The sequence below is a fragment of the Asterias rubens genome, chromosome 3, assembly GCF_902459465.1.
Source record: "Asterias rubens chromosome 3, eAstRub1.3, whole genome shotgun sequence".
Classification (NCBI taxonomy): domain Eukaryota; kingdom Metazoa; phylum Echinodermata; class Asteroidea; order Forcipulatida; family Asteriidae; genus Asterias; species Asterias rubens.
In genome coordinates this window covers 3,489,398-3,511,662 of record NC_047064.1, presented here as the reverse complement: position 1 = coordinate 3,511,662, position 22,265 = coordinate 3,489,398, and the positions used below count along the sequence as shown (strand labels likewise).

Below are 22,265 nucleotides of genomic sequence, written 5' to 3'. Positions count from 1 at the left end.
GACCTCAGATTTAGAACTTGAGGTCTCGAAATCAACCATCTAAACGCACACAACTTCGTGTGACAAGGTTTTTTTTTTTTTTCATTATTATCTCGCAACTTCGATGACCAATTGAGCTCAAATTTTTACAGTTTTGTTATGTTATGCCTATGTTGAGATACACCAACTGTGAAGGCTATAGTCTTTGATAATTACCAATAGTGTCAATTGCCTTTAAAAAAAAAGCAAAACCCAAGAGATGTTTGTTGTTCGACCCCCTTGTTTGAATGCGGTGTATTCCTCTATTATTATTACTATAAGAAAAACACTTTCTAAATCGGGCACTTTCTGTCTCTTAAAGAACAAGACATAAACCTCTTCCTCGTGAGCTTGAGATATCGCTCCCTGATGGCCAATTGAAGACGGTTACCAATTGCTTAGAGACAAGTCTTTGTATAAACCGAGGTTACTGACCTGGCTCGTTATAACGTCGTATGAGACGAGTTATACACTTTCGAGTGTGTGTCTGGAGATGGCGTGATGTAAGACTCTATGCGGGATGGTGTGAAACTGTTGGGGAGAAGCACTTTTCAAAATAGCGAAGTTAATTCTAGGTATTTTTTATTTATTAATCAAGAATTGTGACAGTTATGAGAGTGACATGACACAGGCAGTGGACACTATTGGTAAATACTCAACATTTAGTTTAAAACCTTATTTGGTAACGAGTAATGGGGGGAGGTTGGTAGTATAAAACATTGTGAGAAACGAAGTGATGTATTTTTTGAGAAAAACCAATTTCCACTAACTTGATTACGATACCTCAGATTAAGAATTGAGGTCTTGAAATCGAGCATCTGAAAACACTAAACTTTGTGTGACAAGGATGTGTTTTTCTTTCATAGTTTTCTCGCAACTTCACCACCGCCAGCAGTCCAGCATTCTCCTGAAGACGAGCAGAGTATACTGTTCGAAACGTCGAGACCAAATCGAGTTTTTTTTTCAGAGCCAACACTCACCCTAAGAGATTTACACATGGTTGTACCCGCAAGTTTACTATTTATTTATAGTTTCTTCAAAGCTTCAAACAATACTCAAGTTGAAATTTGTTTATGAATCTCTCTTTATCAGTCTTTGCTCCTATCTGTTAGGACTTTGTGGATTTGCTATTTTGGTTTCGTAAATTCAGAGAGCCATAATTATGTCAATTAACCATTTCATCTCCTGACCATTTCACAACTTAGGAAATGTTGCATAACTGAGTAAATTTCGTCCAACTAAAAGCATTTATTTCAGCGTCTATAATATATCATTCAATGTGTGAGATGTTCAAAACGGATTTGTGCATCTGTCTCTTGAGGCTCAGTGAGAACAAAAACGGATTGCCAAACACGTCCCCGTTTTTTGCTGCAAATAAAACATCGAGAAACTTATACTGTTTCATTTCCCATTACAATTAGATTCACTCGAAGAATCAGAAAGGCAAAACTGTTCATGAGAGATTAAACATCTGATGACTACACAAGTTTCTTGATTTTATTTTGATTTTTTAAGTCACCTAAAAGTAGCTGACGTTTCTGAAATGTCAATGACCTGAGCTTGTTTCTCGTTTGCTCCGGTAATTTAACCGAGAGTGGACTCAACCATAATTTCCTTTCTTTATTTTACGGAAACTGCATCATTTTTGTTGTTAACTAAACGGAAGCTGCACAATTCTGGCGGAAACATTATAGTCAGCACAAACTACGGTTATTTTTGTTCTCAATGATCGTGAAGACAGACGCAGTGAATCTTGAAATACTCTTTGTTCTCTCAATTTGTCGCGTTGACTTTTAAGAACACAACATCAAATTGAGTAAGCCTACGTGTATGGTGCCTATGACGTGAATTTCGTGGTTAGGCAATCACGCGAAATCTTTCGCTGAAATTTTATTGCAGTATAAAATAATAAAAGAAGTATAAAAGAAGTAATTTCTTGTCATTTTATTATAGGCAATGTTCATTTGAGTGAATGCCATTATACATTCCTATTTCTGCTGGTGTTATTGTTATGTCTGCCAACATTCATTTATATACTCTAATAATAAAGACATGCGTATGTCAGACCTTTGGCAGAATGTCTTCAATGATAAGGATCCCTGTACTTAAACACACTGGACTCTGATGGTTATGGTCAATGACTAGTCTTCTCAGTTGATATCTTAAAAACAGTGTACACTATTGGTAATTGTCAAAGATCAGTCATTTCACTTGGTGTATCTCAACATATGCATAAAATAACAAACCTGGGAAAATTTGAGCTCGATCGGTCGTCGGAGTTGCAAGTATGAAAGAAAAAAAAACACCCTTGTCACACGAAGTTGTTTGCGTTTAGATGGTTGATTTCGAGACCTCAAGTTCTAAACTTGAGGTCTCGAAATCAAATTTGTGGAAAATTACTCCTTTCTCCAAAACTAGGTCACTTCAGAGGGAGCTGTTTCTCACAATGTTTTATACCATCAACCTCTCCCCATTACTCGTTACAAAGTAAGGTTTAATGCCAATAATTATTTTGAGTAATTACCAATAGTGTCCACTGCCTTTAACATGTGCACATAATAACAAACCTGTGAAAATTTGAAGTCAATTGGTCGTCGAAGTTGCGAGATAAATAGGACAGAAAAAACACCCTTATCACACGAAGTTGTACAGCTCGATTTCGAAACCTCAAGTTCAAGTTCTAAATCTCGAAGGTCTCGAAGTTCTAAGGTCTCGAAGTAAAATTCGTGGACAATTACTTCTTCCTCAAAAACTACGTTACTTCAGAGGGAGCAGTTTCTCACACTAATGTTTTATATTATCAACAGCTCCCCGTTTGTTCTTTACCAAGTAAGGTTTTGTGCTAACAATTATTTTGAGTAATTACCAATAGTGTCCACTACCTGACAGTGCACACCACAGTTAATCTCGGAGAACAATATGAACCAAAACACTTTTATACGATGATCAAACATAACATTGTGCGGGAATGTACCGGATGGCTGGTACATTTAGCCACTGAACATTGTGTGAAGCAAACAAAGTCTCGCATTTTAACGTGTCCACATCGTAAACTCGTGAGGCTTGCAAATATTTCACAACCAAGCTTAATGATTAGATAACGACGAGCTAAACAGAGTGCAATTTCATCAACACTATAAGTACCGAAGTATGCTAACAATATTATTGCGCTTACTAAATGCTACAAATTTGGTAATTTTGCAACAAATAGTTTCTCACAATGTGTTATACTATCAACTTCTCCCCATAACTCATTACCAAGTAAGAATTTATGTTAATAATTATTTTGAGTAATTACCAATAGTATCCACAGCCTTTAAATGACAATGGAACACTGGCGTAACAGATGCAGTCAGGTGGCATAAGTATCACAGATGAAAGCACACAGGGAATTAGGCAAGGGATGAACTATAATTACAGATAACAAAAAAATGATTAGTTTCAATCGAAAAAGTTCATTCTTTCATAATGTAAAATATTTCCACCTCGAGTATTGTCAAAATTCGTTAAAAATAACATGTTGAAGCCCCATAGACCTCACTCGCTTAATCTGATTGCCACAATTGAAATAAGTCTGGACTCCCTTGCAAAAAAAATCAACAAGCTGGTGAAAACCCATTTATTTATTTGACTGATAAAAATAGGACTAATTTAATTGACACACCAGAAAGCAATAAGCACTTTCAATTGCACTCAAATAAAACGGGTTACGATGCCTAACAATTAGGTCTGTTCTTGAAAAAATGTAATGTGAGTTTGAATTGAATGTGTGTTCCCGTACGTTTGGTACTATTATGGAACTGATTATTGGCAATGGTTTACGGTTTAAGGTTTATTTATTTTTCAAATAATAATAATAAAAATAATAACCCTTTTTTATATAGCGCTTTTCACACCCGGAGGGCGTCCCAAAGCGCTTCACACTATTACCCCTGGTCACTGGGCCTTATATCACTCCTTAAACCATCTCAGCTCCCTGGTGGGGAGTATGTCATCGCAGCATACTGCTTGCGACATAATTTACAATCGTTAAAAATAGGACAATAGTTTTTAAAAGCTTTAACAGTAGAAAATACATATAATGAAATTATGGTGAAAATCCAAAACAAAGGCCTGACAGAAATGTACTTAGAATAATATTTTTACAATTACAGACAAGAAAATGAGAGAAATATGCGCATCCATTTACAAGTTGATCTCTGTGAACATTGTTTTCGAAAAATATTCCCCACGAATTTCATATTTCGATTGCAAATGAAATCAAACTGATCATTATGTTGAAATGGTATTAATTGATTGATTGATGGATTTGGTGTATGTCTATTTACATACAAGGACACATCAGAATTGGCCTTGGATCTCGCGCTTAAAAAGACATTAAAATACAGAAAATATTGTTGTTACAAATTAAGGAATATCTTATGTTCTATTTGGGATATTATTATGTACATGGAAAGCTTGCAGTAAGCATTCTGCTCATTAAGTTTCCTGTAGACCTTTATCACGCTGTGAACATATTGGTCATGTTCACTGTTTCCAATAACAGTAATGAAGGCTAACATTCATTGCGCATGGCACCAGACTATTATTTCGCCCATCCTCAGTTTGGTTAAAATGAGTTGGAATGAAGTAAAATCGAGACGACCACATCGTGACCAAAGTCTATAGCCTACTTTTCTACATGTTTTGTATTAATAATTTTTTCACTTGCGTGGATGTCTTTGTTGCTTCCTCATGATTGTTTACTACCAAACTTTCATATATTTTGTTTACAATACCCATTTCATGTTATCTTGCAGTTGATAATAATGTGGCCTTCATCCCGCCCCATTTCGAAAGTTGCTCTTAATTCTCCCTCTTTGTTACAGTACTCTCTAATTCCAAATCGTATTACAACAAAAAAAAGACCTCAGTGGAGGTATACGGTGGAAAGAAACTAAATCGATAGTGATTACTCCGCCGGACTTATTATTGTTATGCATGTTCGTCTACTATCTCCCGCCCAATTCATTTGGCATTTTCTCCCGTTTGCAGATTGGAATAATTCCTCTACAACAGGAGGGGGAAAAGAGAGAGTAAAGCACAAGAAGGAAATAAGTAAATAAATAATGAACAAGACTGTCAAGCTCTGCGCTTGTTTGTCAGCAGAGAGTTAAGTCCAGTTGTGTAGTTGCAATGGTTTTAAAAAAAATTCAAAGGTTGGTGGTATCTTAAAGACACTGGACTATATTGTTTATTGTCAAAGACCAGTCTTCCCACTTGGTGTATCTCAACACATGCACAAAGTAACAAACCTGTGAAAATTTGAGCTCAATTGGTCGTCGAAGTTGCGAGATATGAATGAAGTAAACAAAAAAATTTTAAAAACCTTGTCAAAGGAAGTTGTGTGCTTTCAGATGCTTGATTCGAGACCTCAAAATCTAATTCTGAGGTTTCGAAATCAAATTCGTGGAAAATCACTTCTTTCTCGAAAACTACGTTACTTCAGAGGGAGCTGTTTCTCACAATGTTTTATACCACCAACAGCTCTCCATTACTCGTTACCAAGTAAGGTTTTATGCTAAAACTTATTTTGAGTAAATACCAATAGTGTCCACTGCCTTTAATAAACACACGCTTTGATGTGAGCCTTCCACTGGTAAACACTCTTACCGTTTCCAACCTAAATCTATGTAGTTATCCTCCTGAATAAATATCGCAGGAGTTATGACGTCATAGTGGGTATTTTCATAGGGAAGGATAATTGATTTAATTTGGCGCGAAGGACGTGTGGTTTTTAATTTCAATGACTGACGTATTCTCTAGTTAGTTGGGGAGCCCTTATTCACAACATGATCATTGAAGGTCTAAACTAACGGATAGGGAAACTTTTGTCGTCAGATTTTGGTGCTGGTTGTTTAATATGGCCGTGCAGGCCTGTATGTTTCGTTTTGGAAAGGGCAAGTACACCAAGGCTTTTTGTCCTTCAGTGCACCCTATAAAGAAATTTAAATTTCTACTGGGACATTTCTAGTGCACCAAGGCAAGGATCAGGGGCATGAGGCACGGAGGCTACCGTTGGTATAAGAATAAGGCCTGGCCATGTACACATTTCATTGGATAGGTTGAAATTTTGTAGTACGAACGCTCGTGATTTTCAAACAGTAACGCACGTGGGGACGCCTTATTTACACCAAAGAGGTCTCTCATAAAATATTCGATCGAGCTCATCAGAGGTTGGTTAATGTTACACTTATCTTAACCGATGTTTTATGAGGACGGTTGGCGGAATAATGAAGGCCTCACTGCCAATGGTCTGTCGACAATGTCAGGCCATGCATTAACCGTTTTCTCCAACCCATGTGTCCGACAACTTTCGAAAAACCAGTGTGTCCAACAAATTTGTCCCATAACATATTCCGTGTATTAAAGGCACGCAGACTGTGTTCGGACCGAACATGCATGACGCTTTATAAACATATAACATTTTGTTTGAACTATTTGCACCCACATTTCAAATGTCTTTGTATAAACTATTTTACACGTTCTCTTTCATGTTTTTATCAATACACACAAAGTCGTTGATACTCTTATGTGATTACAGACGTCATTGCGTCTTTGGTGATTCATTCATGTTCAAGTTTATTGGTGATAATGCGCGGGAAACCACATCAAGGTCACATAAGCTCTATCTTTTGCTTCTGAAAATAACAGAAGCAAACGACTAATTGGATTATTCACCGATTCGTATCCTAATGGAACTGGGGCTTCGAGTCAGTTCGAAAAGCTTTTTGAATATAACATGTTTTGGTGAGAACGAAAGTACTTGTGTTGTTGTGAGCTGGTTGAACTGAATTTATTCTTTTGGATGTATTTATAGTACAAAATGGTGGACTTCTGACCCCAGATTGTTAATCAGTTATTAGAATTATTTTAACTTCTTTCAAAGCCAATGTATAAAACAGTATATAATGTGTTGAAGTTTTAATCACCGATATTTGTTGTCAGTGTTGTTGTTGTTGTTGTTGTTGTTGTTGTTGTTGTTGTTGTTGATTGTTTGTTTGTTTGTTTGTTTGTTTGTTTTGGTTTTGTTTACCGGTGGAGGCAACAATGTTTGTGGTCGGTTCACCTTGATAAAAGATAAGAAAGAAATCAATCAATCAATAAACTGAAACTTTTGGAGTGAATAACAAAACAAGTGAACTCCAAAAGAAAGTGGAAGTAAAAAAAAGGTTAAGTTTAAGAGACAGATACAACTCAGCATAAGCAAATGATGATTTACGCAACCTCGAACTGGAAGCTCAAGAACCCTAACCCTAACCCTAATACAAGACACATTCAAATACAAACAAACGAATCTGGTAACAAACTCGTAACAAATAACTGTAGTTTTTATATGTTGTTTTTATTAATCAAAGACTTCAAATAATTTTACAGAGTAAAACCCTTTTGGTGATTTCCAAACACATCATATCGACGACACACTTGGCTGCCCCCACAAGGACAACCTCATAATAAAACACGAGATGTGCGCTAGCGGGACGACAAACTGGACATAAGCCTTTTGGAGCAATATTTAGCTCCGAGGGGAAATGAGCACATTCATGGCCTGCAGACACCGTCAACATTTCAAGAGAGGAATCATAGTTTTTTAAACTAATCTCCGGATTATTTCGTTGACGTGTTTTCTGACGAGTTATAACCTCTTTCGTTACAGCTTCGAAACGTCAGACTAAGGTAACTCGACAACCACATGCCACTCAGGACTGGTAAGATTGGTACAATGCGAATGCCTGGCACTAGCCTTGACTCAGGTCCCAACCCCGTGCTACCGCCAGAAAACTATTGTTTTGTGATGCTCATGCATTCCCCAACCTGTTCCGCACGCACAATAGCTATACATTTTGATAGCGGATATTCTTATAGGGACCTCTCGCACGAGAAAGAGACTTGAATCAAGTCTAGCCTGGCACCAGGACAACATCCTTCAAAATCAGAAGAAAAAAAAACCCAGATATTTATGTCGGAATACTTTGGAATAATACGAACTAAACCTCGGGCTCACCCGGACACTAATTATAAAACGAGAGTTTACTTCTCATTCGTTGTTATTGACCCATTCCTGTGTCATTTAGAAACAGATTCCGGGTCATACTGATCAAGGAATTGGTCAGGCTCCATGTCACCCGAGTTAACTCTGACCCAGGGGATTTTATACTGCCGTTTTATAGATTACTTGAGGCTACAGAGAGCGTGCTATGTACCAGAAGGTTGTATGATGTGCTGCGATTGTACCCTAGCTACTTTGCGGTACTCCTTAGCGTGGGACTTCGGGCACACCATCTCACACCAGCTGATCGGGATCATATTCACACCTGCAACACAAGTTGGGAAAAAATTGGGAGGAATTGCATCAATTCATCATCATCTTCTTCTTCACAACAGGACACAATTTCATAAAGCATGTCAGCACAAAAACTTGCATTGCACAGAAAACTCTTGCTCGGCAACAAAAATACGTTACCAGCCAAATACCATACAGTTACCATTGCTGCGACCGTTACCCCGGTCATCTTTTGCTTAGCTGTGCAGAATTTTCTGCTTAACATCTTTATGAAATTGGGCCCTAGTGTTTGAGTACCCGACGATGACCGTGACCACGAGGGTCTTAGGCCGTTGTCGAAACCACGGCTTCGAATTGGGCTTGAACTGCATCATCTATTAGGAAATCATACTTTTCTATTGATGATACGGGTAGGGGATTCAAACAGTTCTACGGATCCCAAGCCCAGGCCGTAATTTCGAAAACGCGCTTCGGGTGAAACCGCATAGGGGATTCAAACAGTTCTACGGATCCCAAGCCCAGGCCGTAATTTCGAAAACGCCCTTCGGGTGAAACCGCAAGACATGGCTCAATGTCATGAATGTGATGTTTCGCGTTGACGATCAGCATTCTAAGCTTACAGGGTTTGCACCAGCTAAGTTAAGCTAAGAGTGTCCCGTAACGTTCAGTGTACCACGCAAGCAAATACACTTGCCAACCTGTTTTGCTACCATCAGAGGCGATATTTTCTAAATAACGGTGCCCGATCTCGTGAAGCAATCAAGAAGAGGGGGGGGGGATACTTAGAAAGTGATTTCATTTACCATACGGAGACCGAGCGAGCACACAATGTTGTGCAACAAGGATGTCACTTTTTTTTCGATGACCAATTCAGTCAAAATTTTTACAGATTTGCTATGTTTTGCATAATGTTGAGATAGGGATACACCAAGTATGATTACTGGTCTTTGACAACTACCAAAGGTGTCAAGTGCCTTTAAGCACCAGCATGTCATACGGTGGTGTTCCTAGTCGACCATCAACATTAATTTATGATAATTTATGATAATTACACCAAGACCTTGCGACCCACTTATAAGAAAAATATGTCAACAGGAATAATACAATTAGCCACTGCTTGAATAAAAGAGTTCATATATTCCGCCAAGAGTGCACTCGTCCCACGTGGTGCCCACCTGTTTAGTCCTATACGACATCTACCCTTAGCCCCTTGAAACAAAAAGGCAAACGAGGTCAGGACTTGAGAAAGGGGAAATACTAAAAATTAATGTATCATAAATGATGAAGTATTTCATGTGTTAACATAAACTGATGATCAAAAGAGATGCTGGGACCGGGGTTTATGGCCGAGTACCTCCTGATCCTATGATACGATCAAATTAACGCCGTCTGGAACGAGCTCTGCACGGTCTAAATCTAACAGGTGTGCGGTCGTATAATGCGCTCGGGCAAGACTTGATGCCTAAGGTCTTGAGTTTGGCGCAATTATGGAGGTGTTTTTTTCTCTTCTTCTTCTTCTTCAAGTCTTGGGGGGTTTTTTTTAGTCCGAATTCCTTTGATTTTATTTTGACTTATCTGTTTTATCAGGGAGAGGGAATTTAGTTGGCGAGGACTAAGGCTGGATGCTGTCAGGGGCGATAGGGGAAATTATTTCACGTGTGCACGTACCGGTGTACCTGTCGTGGGTGATGTTATTATGGTGACATGAGATATGCCACATGGGGTAGAGACGTGGGTTTGTGAAGCTGGAATTGAATCCATAGTACTACTGGCGCTGGGGTTCGGGAGTCTCTTTGGGAGCATGGGAGATTATGGGGGACTTGGGGTATCAAGAGGAAATCTGAGAGAATCAAGGGGAATCTGAGGGAATCAAGGGGAATCTGAGGGAATCTGAGGGAATCTGAGGGAATCAAGGGGAATCTGAGGGAATCAAGGGGAATCTGAGGGAATCAAGGGGAATCTGAGGGAATCAAGGGGAATCTGAGGGAATCAAGGGGAATCTGAGGGAATCAAGGGGAATCTGAGGGAATCAAGGGGAATCTGAGGGAATCAAGGGGAATCTGTGTGAATCAAGGGGAATCTGAGGGAATCAAGGGGAATCTGAGGGAATCAAGGGGAATCTGAGGGAATCAAGGGGAATCAGTGTGAATCAAGGGGAATCTGAGGGAATCAAGGGGAATCAGTGTGAATCAAGGGGAATCTGAGGGAATCAAGGGGAATCAGTGTGAATCAAGGGGAATCTGAGGGAATCAAGGGGAATCTGAGGGAATCAAGGGGAATCTGAGGGAATCAAGGGGAATCTGAGGGAATCAAGGGGAATCTGAGGGAATCAAGGGGAATCTGAGGGAATCAAGGGGAATCTGAGGGAATCAAGGGGAATCTGAGGGAATCAAGGGGAATCTGAGGGAATCAAGGGGAATCTGAGGGAATCAAGGGGAATCTGAGGGAATCAAGGGGAATCAGTGTGAATCAAGGGGAATCTGAGGGAATCAAGGGGAATCAGTGTGAATCAAGGGGAATCTGAGGGAATCAAGGGGAATCAGTGTGAATCAAGGGGAATCTGAGGGAATCAAGGGGAATCTGAGGGAATCAAGGGGAATCTGAGGGAATCAAGGGGAATCTGAGGGAATCAAGGGGAATCTGAGGGAATCAAGGGGAATCTGAGGGAATCAAGGGGAATCGGAGGGAATCAAGGGGAATCTGAGGGAATCAAGGGGAATCTGAGGGAATCAAGGGGAATCTGAGGGAATCAAGGGGAATCTGAGGGAATCAAGGGGAATCTGAGGGAATCAAGGGGAATCTGAGGGAATCAAGGGGAATCTGAGGGAATCAAGGGGAATCTGAGGGAATCAAGGGGAATCTGAGGGAATCAAGGGGAATCTGAGGGAATCTGAGGGAATCAAGGGGAATCAAGGGGAATCTGTGTGAATCAAGGGGAATCTGAGGGAATCAAGGGGAATCTGAGGGAATCAAGGGGAATCTGAGGGAATCAAGGGGAATCTGAGGGAATAAGGGGAATCTGTGTGAATCAAGGGGAATCTCTGGGAAATTAGGGATCTGGGGGATTACAGGGCCTATGGGGAATCTTTGGATATGTGGGAATTACAGGAACTCCGTGGCGTGTTGGTGGGATCGGGGGATATGGGGGAATGTCTGGGTTGATCTTTGGGTAGGGTTCAGGGGGAATTACAGGGAACAGGGGAATCGGGAGCATCAGGGGGAATATGGGAGCACCTTGGGAAAACACAGGGAATTAAAGGAATCTGGGTGAATCAGGGGAACTTGGGGGAATTGCGGGCACTCTAGTGAACCGAGTGAATCAGGGGAATGAGGAATCTATGGGATTTTGGGGAATCGGGGCATGTGGGGATTGAGGAATCTTGGGAAGAATCTTGGAAAATATCAGGAATTCTTGGAGAATATCGGGAAGTCATGGAACTGTGAAAGCTGGGTGCTTGATGTAAAAATCCCTTTACACTAATACGCACATGCGGTGAGATAAATTTTCAGTAATTACAATTTTGTAAATAACTGCCGGCCTGTTTACTTCATCGGTAGTGTTTAACCTTTGGTAGGTGGGATGGGGTGGTGCGTGGGATATATGAATGCCAACCACACTAGCCTTTCCGCCCAGCCGCCACCTGTTGTGATAACCACTTAACACTTCTACACAATAGAACCTTACCAGCTTCGCTCTGAGCGAGGACAACCCCTAGCTCATTCTCAGCAGTCGACAAGAGATACGACTGAGCATCACCCAAAGACAGCTGCAAGTAGAGACAGTGTTAAGGAACCCACGAGTTTACGTGCACAAGCTGACATCTTCTTTTCTTAAAGGCACTGGACACGTTTGGTAATTGTCAAAGACCAGTACTCTCACTTGGTCTATCCCAACATGTAAAAATTTGGCCTCAATTTGTCATTGAAAGAGAATAATGAAAGTAAAAACACCCCTGTTGCAATACTTTTCAGCCAGATGCATAATAAAAGGCTTCAGGCCTGAAGGCTTTTATATTTTGGGTGAAAAATTACCTCTTTCTCAAAGCTACTTTACCTCAGAGGGAGGTATTTCTCACAATGTTTTATACAACCAACAGCTCTCCTTTGCTCGTTGCCAAGTAACCTTTTATGCGAACAATTACTTTGAGTAATTACCAATAGTGTCCACAGTGCCTTTAAAAGCCACACACACATAGAGAAGTTTAAAACCAAACAACAGGAAACGGGGGCGTCCCGTTCATCACAATAACGTCCATTTTACGTCCAAGTTACACACTCGGTTGGGACTTCATATGGGAAGGACACAACTAATGTGCTTCGTATAAAAAATGGCCATGTTGACACTGACACCCCATTACTAAGTATTTATTTCTAGGGTGAGGGGATGTTAAAATACTGATTTGGGAAAGTTTATGAAATCGTTTTTGTGGGCATGGACACTTGAAGGTTTCCGTATGCAATGGCATTGTACACAATTTTAACATGAGGTTTTGTAAAGACTTGTAATTTTTGTTTTCATTATAATCAGGACTCTTTCTATTTGAAAATGAGTGCAGCACAAAAACAGAATCTCACCTTAGAACCCATCTTACCAAACAACTTTTAACTATCCCTTTTCAGAAAAAAAAAAACATTGCTTAAATTTTATCTTTGGTTGGGGAGGGGTAAGAAATATAAAACTGTTTTGGGAAGAGTGTGTTCATCAAAATGTAGTTTTTATTTAACAACTGTCATGAACCAATGCACATTCGATGGAAGAAGATGGTCATGTTACTTCTGATGAGAGACAGTAAAAAGGGTTTCCTTAAGGGGGAATTTTTAAGAAGGTCAGATTTAGTTTTGAGATACACTCATTTTCCCAATAGACAGAGTCCTTATGAAAAGTAATGGAAACGAAAAATATTGTGTAAAATTCCACTATGTGTGGTAACCTTCAAGTACAAACGTTTTGTCAAAGTCTCAAAACGTTTGATGACATCACATCTTAAAGACAGTGGACAATATTGGTAATTGTCAAAGACTAGTATTCACAGTTGGTGTATCTCAACATATGCATAAAACAACAAACCTGTGGAAATTTGAGCTCAATCGGTCTTCGAAGTTGCGAGATAACTATGAAAGATAAAACACCATTGTCACACGAAGTTGTGTGCTTTCAGATGCTTGATTTCGAGACCTCAAATTCTAAACTTCAGGTCTCGAAATCAAATTCGTGGAAAATTACTTATTCCTCGAAAACTACGTCACTTCCGAGGGAGCCGTTTCTCACAATGTTTTATACCATCAACCTCTCCCCATTACTCGTAATCAAGAAATGTTTTATGCTGATAATTATTTTGAGTACAATACCAATAGTGTCCACTGCCTTAAATAATATGTAGTCTCCTGTTCATTTCTGTACAGAGAATTTTCAGTTCTGACTGCAAGTTTACGATATTCATGCAAAACTGTATTGAATCAGCCTTTTGACTGGGGCTGAAATTTCTCTCTGGAAAGTACAGACCTATTTTGTTGTTGCTGTACAGTGACGTAAAATAAATCAACAAATCGCAACTCCTTCACACAAAAAAGGATACAATTCTTGCAAGGACCACATCTCCAGGCCTGAAGGACTTGTACACCTCTATTTTATCTTTCTCCGTGGCTCTTATGTCTTCTTTGCGTATCATCCCTCTGAAGCTTTGGGTGAGTTGAGTGCGCTCTACCCCCATGATGGCACAGCGACAGAACCGAGGGTTCACATTCACTACCTAATAAAACAACAACAATAATTTGTTAAATTTTTGACCAGTTATTTCTATGTTTAGATTAGAATGTATGATTGATACTGTTTTCAAAAACGTTTACATTTATTGGGATTCGGATTCACTACCTAATTATACGCAAAAATAGTTTGCTTTCTAACCAGTTTTTACAATTATCGTTAAGAAGGTATGACACATAACTGTTAGGCCTACTGTTTTCAAAAACTTTAAATTTTTACGAGATTTCACATTAACTATCTAATAATACAACAAGAATGATTTGCTATTTTGGACCAATCATTACAATTTCTTTGTTTAGAAGATGTGATTCATGATTGATACTGTTTTCAAAAACTCTTACACTTTTGAGGATTCACATCTAGTACCTAATAATACAACAACAAGGATTTGATATTTTAGGCCAATTATTATAATTTCTTTGTTTAGAATGTAATGACACATAATTCATAGGCCTACTGTTTAAGAAAACTGTTAGTTTTTTGAAGATTCACATTAACTACCTTATTAATACAACAAGAAAAATTGGCTCTGTTGGGCCAATGGGAGACTCTGGAACGCTAGGCGGCAGCAGACTTACCAGGTAAACTACCATTGTCTATGTAGTTCTGACTCTGAGTATGTGCACATTATAGAGATTAGCCTGTTGCCACATACATCCCAAAATTCCCCCATTATTACATTTATTTTAAGATATCATATTCAAGATAACTGCTGTTGATTTTTAAATCAGCTTGAATTATTTAACCTCACATTTATTATTAAACATCTTGAATTATTTAACCTCACAATGTTAGGCCTAATACTCTTGACGAAATTGTCCTAAAAAAGTATGTCATCTGAAATACTGCAGTGTGTGAGAAAATTCACCCCCCAAAAAACTGTACAAAATACACACTGATAACCGCATGCAATGGTTTTCAAACAGTTTCAGCTGAAGGGGGTTGTGTCTTTTGTGACCAATGAACAACAGAGGGCAGTGTTCACTCTGTGTGGTCGCTGATGTGATCTCATCATTGTTAATAATACAGAGTGAAGACTTTTGCATCTGTTGACTTGGAAACAAATAAACTCTGCTAAAGTATGGAGCGAAAACTCAATACATTTTCGGGAAATAGTAGATTGTTTTGGCCAAGTACAGAAATAATGTTTTTAGGTCAGGAGTTTATGTCTGACATTAAACAACAACGGACACTGCTAATAATTTTGCACTAGGTTTGGCTACCATACTAATTTTGTATTTATTTTTTAAAATACACAAATTAAAATAAGTAGTTTTAGTTGTTGGAACAAAATTAAATGTTCAGTTAGTGTGCAAAAAGTACCAAAAATACTTACACGAGTAAACTCAATCGTGAGTCAGAGGTAAAAAGGAACTTTTAGAACAAATTAAATACCATTTAAATCAAACAAGAGTTTGAAGAGGTTCAAAGCTAATAAATTGCATGAGAATTTAATTTGACTAGTAAATGTAAAATGGCTGAACAGCATTTTAAACCACCAATCACAAAAATATGAATAGCAGTCAAATCTGTGACAACTTACAAGAATGTTAAAGCACAAATTCTGCTAAATAGCGCTAAGCTACACAAAAAGGTAAATAAAATGTATCTCACCTTAGCTGTGACAACAGAACCTACTTCTGGCACCATGGTTTGTTGATCTTCCAGAAGAACTTGTATTTCAGGAAGCTCAAAACAAAAACAATGAAATGAAGTTAAAAATCAATTCTTGCGTTGATAACTCATGATCTGCATATTTAATTATTTATTTATTTGTTTTTATTTATTACTTATTCATTCAGGCTTTTCACAAACATAACACTACATTAGGCCTATACAGAATTAGAATAAAATCAGACCAAGCATTACGATAAAACAGCGAAATGTTGGAAATACACAAAAGAAACAGCAGCAAAGTGACTGCCTAAAAAAACAGACTAAATCACTATCTAAAAGAGCACTCCTCATAAATAGGAAAAGCATTACAACATACAAGCAAATATGAAAAACACAATATAGGATAATACACACTTTAAATACAACATTAAACACAGTCTAATAAATTTATGTCAAAACATTATATCAACAAAAAAATCAAAAATTAAAAGGCTAATTAAACTGGGCAATGTTAGAGATTAAACGATGAATGAACATGAAGAGTACTCTAGGCCTGTTACTATACCCAGCTTAATCAATAACTTGTCGCTTAACGAGGACGGTAAAACATAAACAAAATGCAAGGAAAATATTTTCAAACAGAAAAATAGAAATGAATGCAAATTCAATATTGAAAGTATAACAGTTAATTATGACAGATACAGTGAAATTCTCAACTCACAATATTAATGCAATGGTATGCTCGATATGTGGCATGGTGTACCCCCCCCCCCCAACCCATTGTCATGGGAATCTCAGTATTTCTTTAGAGGGTTTTAGGAGGGGGTACTTCTGTACAACTGTGCAGTAGGAAAAGAGTATGCTAAAACATGGGAACATTTGGGGATGGGGAGCGGGCCATATTGGCCATGGTATATATAAGAAATGGTGACAAGAAGTGAGCACGGGGTTGACATAAATTGGGAGCAAGGTTGGCAGGGAATGTCCAATCTTATTTTGGACACAACCTGGAAGCCCAGGGGTGGATTTCACAAAGAGTTAGGAGCAGTGAGTCTTATCTCTAGCTATGACGAGTTACTTGTCCTAACTTAGGACTAGCCATACGTTTTTAATATCTCCTAGGACTAGTCCTAAGTTAGGACTAGTCCTAACTCTTCGTGAAATCGACCCCAGGTCTTTCTTTCCTTAACATTTGTTTTGCATCAGAAAAGGAAGAAATTGAACAAGAACAGTTGTTAGTAGCCCCAGCCTGATACTCCTTTGAGGCATCGAAGGTGTATGTCTCCATTGCCTTGGTGCTCTTGAAATGCTCCAGTAGAAATTTACAATTTCCTCACAGGGTGCCTTTTTTCCCAAATGCCTTGGTGCCCTTCAAAAAAACCAAAGCATACAAGGAAAGTGGCATCTTTTTGCCCATAATAGCAGTTTTCTTTTAGACTTAGACCATGTATGCCGAATGTCGGGCTGGTGTTAAGGGTGAGCCTTGGATAATAATCTATAATACATGTATACTCACATCTTCTCCCTTTTTCTCTTCATGTTGAATACCAGCCAGACTCGAGTAGATGAAACCTTGTCTTGTAACTGTTCCTCTCCCAGATTGATATTCTTCAGCACTTCCAAGACGCTGTCCTGATGAATTACATGGTGGAAAAAAGTCAAAGTTTACTCAGAATAATACAAAACTCAACATAAATTTGCGGTAACCTGTATCCTTCATTCCTCCCGACAAAAACAGGTATTCAAATTTGGTTTTTGAACAAGGCATTGTAGTTGTACACAGGTCCAACCCAACACATTATACCATTATACCCCATATGACCACTCACTCGGACACTATACACTGCAGAAATTGTCGGACTAGCGAGGACACGAACTCAGCAGAGCTACACCATTGATTGATTCTATTGAATGATGCACTGATAAATAAATGGAAGTCTGCAGAGTGCATACAAGTACAACCAATGCCATGTTGACACAATCGGATTGGCCAATATTCCACGTTGATTTTGAAAGAATGCTCAAGGCTTCTGAGGTACATGTAATTGTATGTAAGTAAAGAATTCCAAGTGGCTTAGTTAGTCAAGTCAACACAGTCGAGGCAGTACACACAGCCTAAAATACACAACACACACGTGCATGACGTGCGTGTCACTGTAAGAACATTGATTTTAGTAAACAAGTTAATTAAAATTGGGGAAATTTTCAATCCAAAACCCCGCAAAACTAAGCTATTTGTTCATGTTACAAAATAAAATTGTTTTCATCGTCCATATCTATTCACGTTTGTAATAAACCGTGTTATAAACGAGAGTATCACTCACCAGGAATGCACACCGTGGGGGCTGCCATTTTGTTTATCGAAGTATGATGCAAGGGGGCGCCCTTTATCAGCTTCAATAAGTTCTCCTGGAAAAAAGATAATGTAAAACTATCCATCATCGAGCTCTACACAGGGGAAAGAATGAAAGAATGCTAGGAATGTTTTCTAAATAATAGAATATAAGGATTATTTATTAATCTGATATCACAATGTTTTTATTCTCAAAATGTTCCAGCCAACGGGATCATACAGCGAGTTCTATTGCAGCCGCCGGAGAGGCGGGGGGGGGGGGGGGGACAAAGTAAGGGCGGCGTAAACTTCGAAATATATTATGTTTTAAAACGTCGATTTTGAGTCTCAAGATCTTTTAGTTGAGCTTTACAAGTCCTGGCAGTCATGTAGACTTTTCACCTAAATTCGAGCCCTGTAATATAACTATAAATAGGACCTAATTCGAATCCTGTAAATTCGAGCCAAGTAAATAGAAATGTTTATACATTGTTTTGCTGTTAAGTTATCTGGCATACATAATACTCATTGTTTGTTTTCAACTGTAGGCCTATGCTTAATATTGTTACTGTCGACATGAACAATAAAATGTACATTGAATTGAAATTGAATTGAACTTAATTCGGCGCCATCTAAAGGCACTGAGTAGAAATTTTCTAGGAAAGGCAAAATGACAAAACAAAAGGCACAAAATTAAAATAATTAAAAAGTGTGGCACTATCAATTCCAATATTTATTTTGTGAACTTCTTAAAAGTACTAAGATCTACCAGGGCGCCCTCAACTTGGAATGCTGTAAGTTTAAAAGAGGGAAGGCTATTAAGCCTAGTTGGCATGACATTTGATGATACTTTTGTGTAGACCTACAATGGTAATTTTACAAAATACGTAGTTCTGAAAAACAAACAAATAATATATGAACAACAATAATGTATGTCGCGCTGGTACCCGGACAAACAGCATACAAGTGGGGTGGGGGCACATTATCCCCAATTGCCTCGCGTGCCGGACCATTAACCTCAATGTAAAGTCCTGAATTCTGAGATTAAAAACTACCGGCGTATCAAGAGGCTAGAAGGGGGAACTGGATTAGCTGGAAGGGCTTTGCGACCTAACCACCCCCACCCCCTCCATCCCCGTTACGTGGCAAATTCTTTAGGGTAGAGCTACCATTCTGTGTGGGAGGGTGTTTAATGCGTCGTACTAAAAAATATACTATAATATAAATAAATGAGTAGGCCTAGAGTGAAAAGTGAACATCAAGCACAAACGTTAAAGGGGCATGTTGCCTTGGATCGGTCGAATTGGTCTTCAAAAAGCGTTTTTAACCGTTTGTTATAAAATGCATATGATTAGAAAGATATTCCCATTCCAGAGAGAGGGAGGCTGTACACAACTTTATTTGTACAACTGCATACCAAAGTTGGATTATTGTTATGCCAAAGTGTACTCCTTTTCCCGTTCCAGAGGGAGGAAGGCTGTACACAACTTTATTGGTTATGCCAAAGTGTACGCAAGTTATACTTGTACAACTGCATAACCCCCTTTCATTAGAGGTATAGGCTGTATACAAAGTTGAATCATCGTTATACCAAAGTGTACTCCTTTTCCCGTTCCAGAGGGAGGAAGCCTGTACACGACTTTATTGTTTACGCTAAAGTGTACGAAGGTTATACTAGTACAACTGCATACCCCCCTTTCATTAGAGGTATAGGCTGTATATCAAGTTGAATCATGGTTATATCAAAGTCTACGCCTTTTCCCGTGTTGAATCATAGTTATACCAAAGTGTACGCCTTTTCCCGTTCCAGAGGCAGGCAGGCTGTACACAACTTGATTTGTTCCACTACATACCAAAGTTGGATTATTGTTATACCAAAGTCTGCGCCTTTTCCCGTGTTGAATCATGGTTATACCAAAGTGTACGCCTTTTCCCGTTCCAGAGGGAGTGAGGCTGTACACAACTTGATATGTTCCACTACATATTGAAGTTGTGTACAACTGCATTACCCCCTTTCATTAGAGGTATAGGCTGTATACCAAGTTGAATCATCGTTATACCAAACTGACGCCTTTTCCCGTTCCAGAGCGAGGGAGGCTCTACGCAACTTGATATGTTCCACTACATACTAAAGTTGTATTATTGTTACGCCAAAGTGTACGCAAGTTATACTTGTGCAACTGCATTACCCCCCCCCCCCCCCTTTCATTAGAGGTATATGCTGTATACCAAGTTGAATCATGGTTATACCAAAGTGTACGCCTTTTCCCGTTCCAGAGGGAGGGAGGCTGTACACAACTTGATATGTTCCACTACATACTAAAGTTGTGTACAACTGCATTACCCCCTTTCATTAGAGGTATAGGCTGTATACCAAGTTGAATCATCGTTATACCAAACTGACGCCTTTTCCCGTTCCAGAGCGAGGGAGGCTCTACGCAACTTGATATGTTCCACTACATACTAAAGTTGTATTCTTGTTATGCCAGAGTGTACGCAAGTTATACTAGTACAACTGCATACCCCCCCTTTCATTAGAGGTATAGGCTGTATACCAAGTTGAATCATCGTTATACCAAAGTGTACGCTTTTTCCCGTTCCAGAGGGAGGGAGGCTGTACACAACTTGATATGTTCCACTACATACTAAAGTTGTGTACAACTGCATACCCCCCTTTCATTAGAGGTATAGGCTGTATATCAAGTTGAATCATGGTTATACCAAAGTCTACGCCTTTTCCCGTGTTGAATCATAGTTATACCAAAGTGTACGCCTTTTCCCGTTCCAGAGGCAGGCAGGCTGTACACAACTTGATTTGTTCCACTACATACCAAAGTTGGATTATTGTTATACCAAAGTCTGCGCCTTTTCCCGTGTTGAATCATGGTTATACCAAAGTTTACGCCTTTTCCCGTTCCAGAGGCAGGCAGGCTGTACACAACTTGATTTGTTCCACTACATACCAAAGTTGGATTATTGTTATACCAAAGTCTGCGCCTTTTCCCGTGTTGAATCATGGTTATACCAAAGTGTACGCCTTTTCCCGTTCCAGAGGGAGGGAGGCTGTACGGAACTTGATATGTTCCACTACGAACTAAAGTTGTATTCTTGTTATGCCAGAGTGTACGCAAGTTATACTAGTACAACTGCACTACCCCCTTTCATTAGAGGTATAGGCTGTATACCAAGTTGAATCATCGTTATACCAAAGTGTACGCTTTTTCCCGTTCCAGAGGGAGGGAGGCTGTACACAACTTGATATGTTCCACTACATACTAAAGTTGTGTACAACTGCACACCCCCCTTTCATTAGAGGTATAGGCTGTATACCAAGTTGAATCATCGTTATACCAAACTGACGCCTTTTCCCGTTCCAGAGCGAGGGAGGCTCTACGCAACTTGATATGTTCCACTACATACTAAAGTTGTATTCTTGTTATGCCAGAGTGTACGCAAGTTATACTAGTACAACTGCATTGCCCCCTTTCATTAGAGGTATAGGCTGTATACCAAGTTCAATTATCGTTATACCAAACTGACGCCTTTTCCCGTTCCAGAGGGAGGGAGGCTCTACGCAATTTGATATGTTCCACTACATACTAATGTTGTATTCTTGTTATGCCAGAGTGTACGCAAGTTATACTAGTACAACTGCACTACCCCCTTTCATTAGAGGTATAGGCTGTATACCAAGTTCAATTATCGTTATACCAAACTGACGCCTTTTCCCGTTCCAGAGCGAGGGAGGCTCTACGCAACTTGATATGTTCCACTACATACTAAAGTTGTATTCTTGTTATGCCAGAGTGTACGCAAGTTATACTAGTACAACTGCATACCCCCCCCCCTTTCATTAGAGGTATAGGCTGTATACCAAGTTGAATCATCGTTATACCAAAGTGTACGCTTTTTCCCGTTCCAGAGGGAGGGACGCTGTACACAACTTGATATGTTCCACTACATACTAAAGTTGTGTACAACTGCACACCCCCCTTTCATTAGAGGTATAGGCTGTATATCAAGTTGAATCATGGTTATATCAAAGTCTACGCCTTTTCCCGTGTTGAATCATAGTTATACCAAAGTGTACGCCTTTTCCCGTTCCAGAGGCAGGCAGGCTGTACACAACTTGATTTCTTCCACTACATATTGAAGTTGTGTACAACTGCATTACCCCCTTTCATTAGAGGTATAGGCTGTATACCAAGTTG

The 22,265-nt window shown here is 39.2% G+C and overlaps 1 protein-coding gene across 1 annotated transcript; it reads right to left on the bottom strand.

Moving 5' to 3' along the window:
* Window positions 1-7,381: 7,381 nt before the first annotated feature.
* On the bottom strand, window positions 7,382-18,078 carry LOC117287740 (exosome complex component CSL4-like). The gene is made up of 6 exons (XM_033768243.1): window positions 18,047-18,078; window positions 17,239-17,354; window positions 15,720-15,794; window positions 13,918-14,091; window positions 12,027-12,108; window positions 7,382-8,372 (listed from the first exon to the last, which is right to left on the bottom strand). The coding sequence occupies exons 1-6, from the start codon at window positions 18,072-18,074 to the stop codon at window positions 8,254-8,256; spliced, it is 594 nt and encodes a 197-aa protein (XP_033624134.1). The 5' UTR covers window positions 18,075-18,078; the 3' UTR covers window positions 7,382-8,253.
* Between the last annotated feature and the right edge of the window lie 4,187 nt (window positions 18,079-22,265).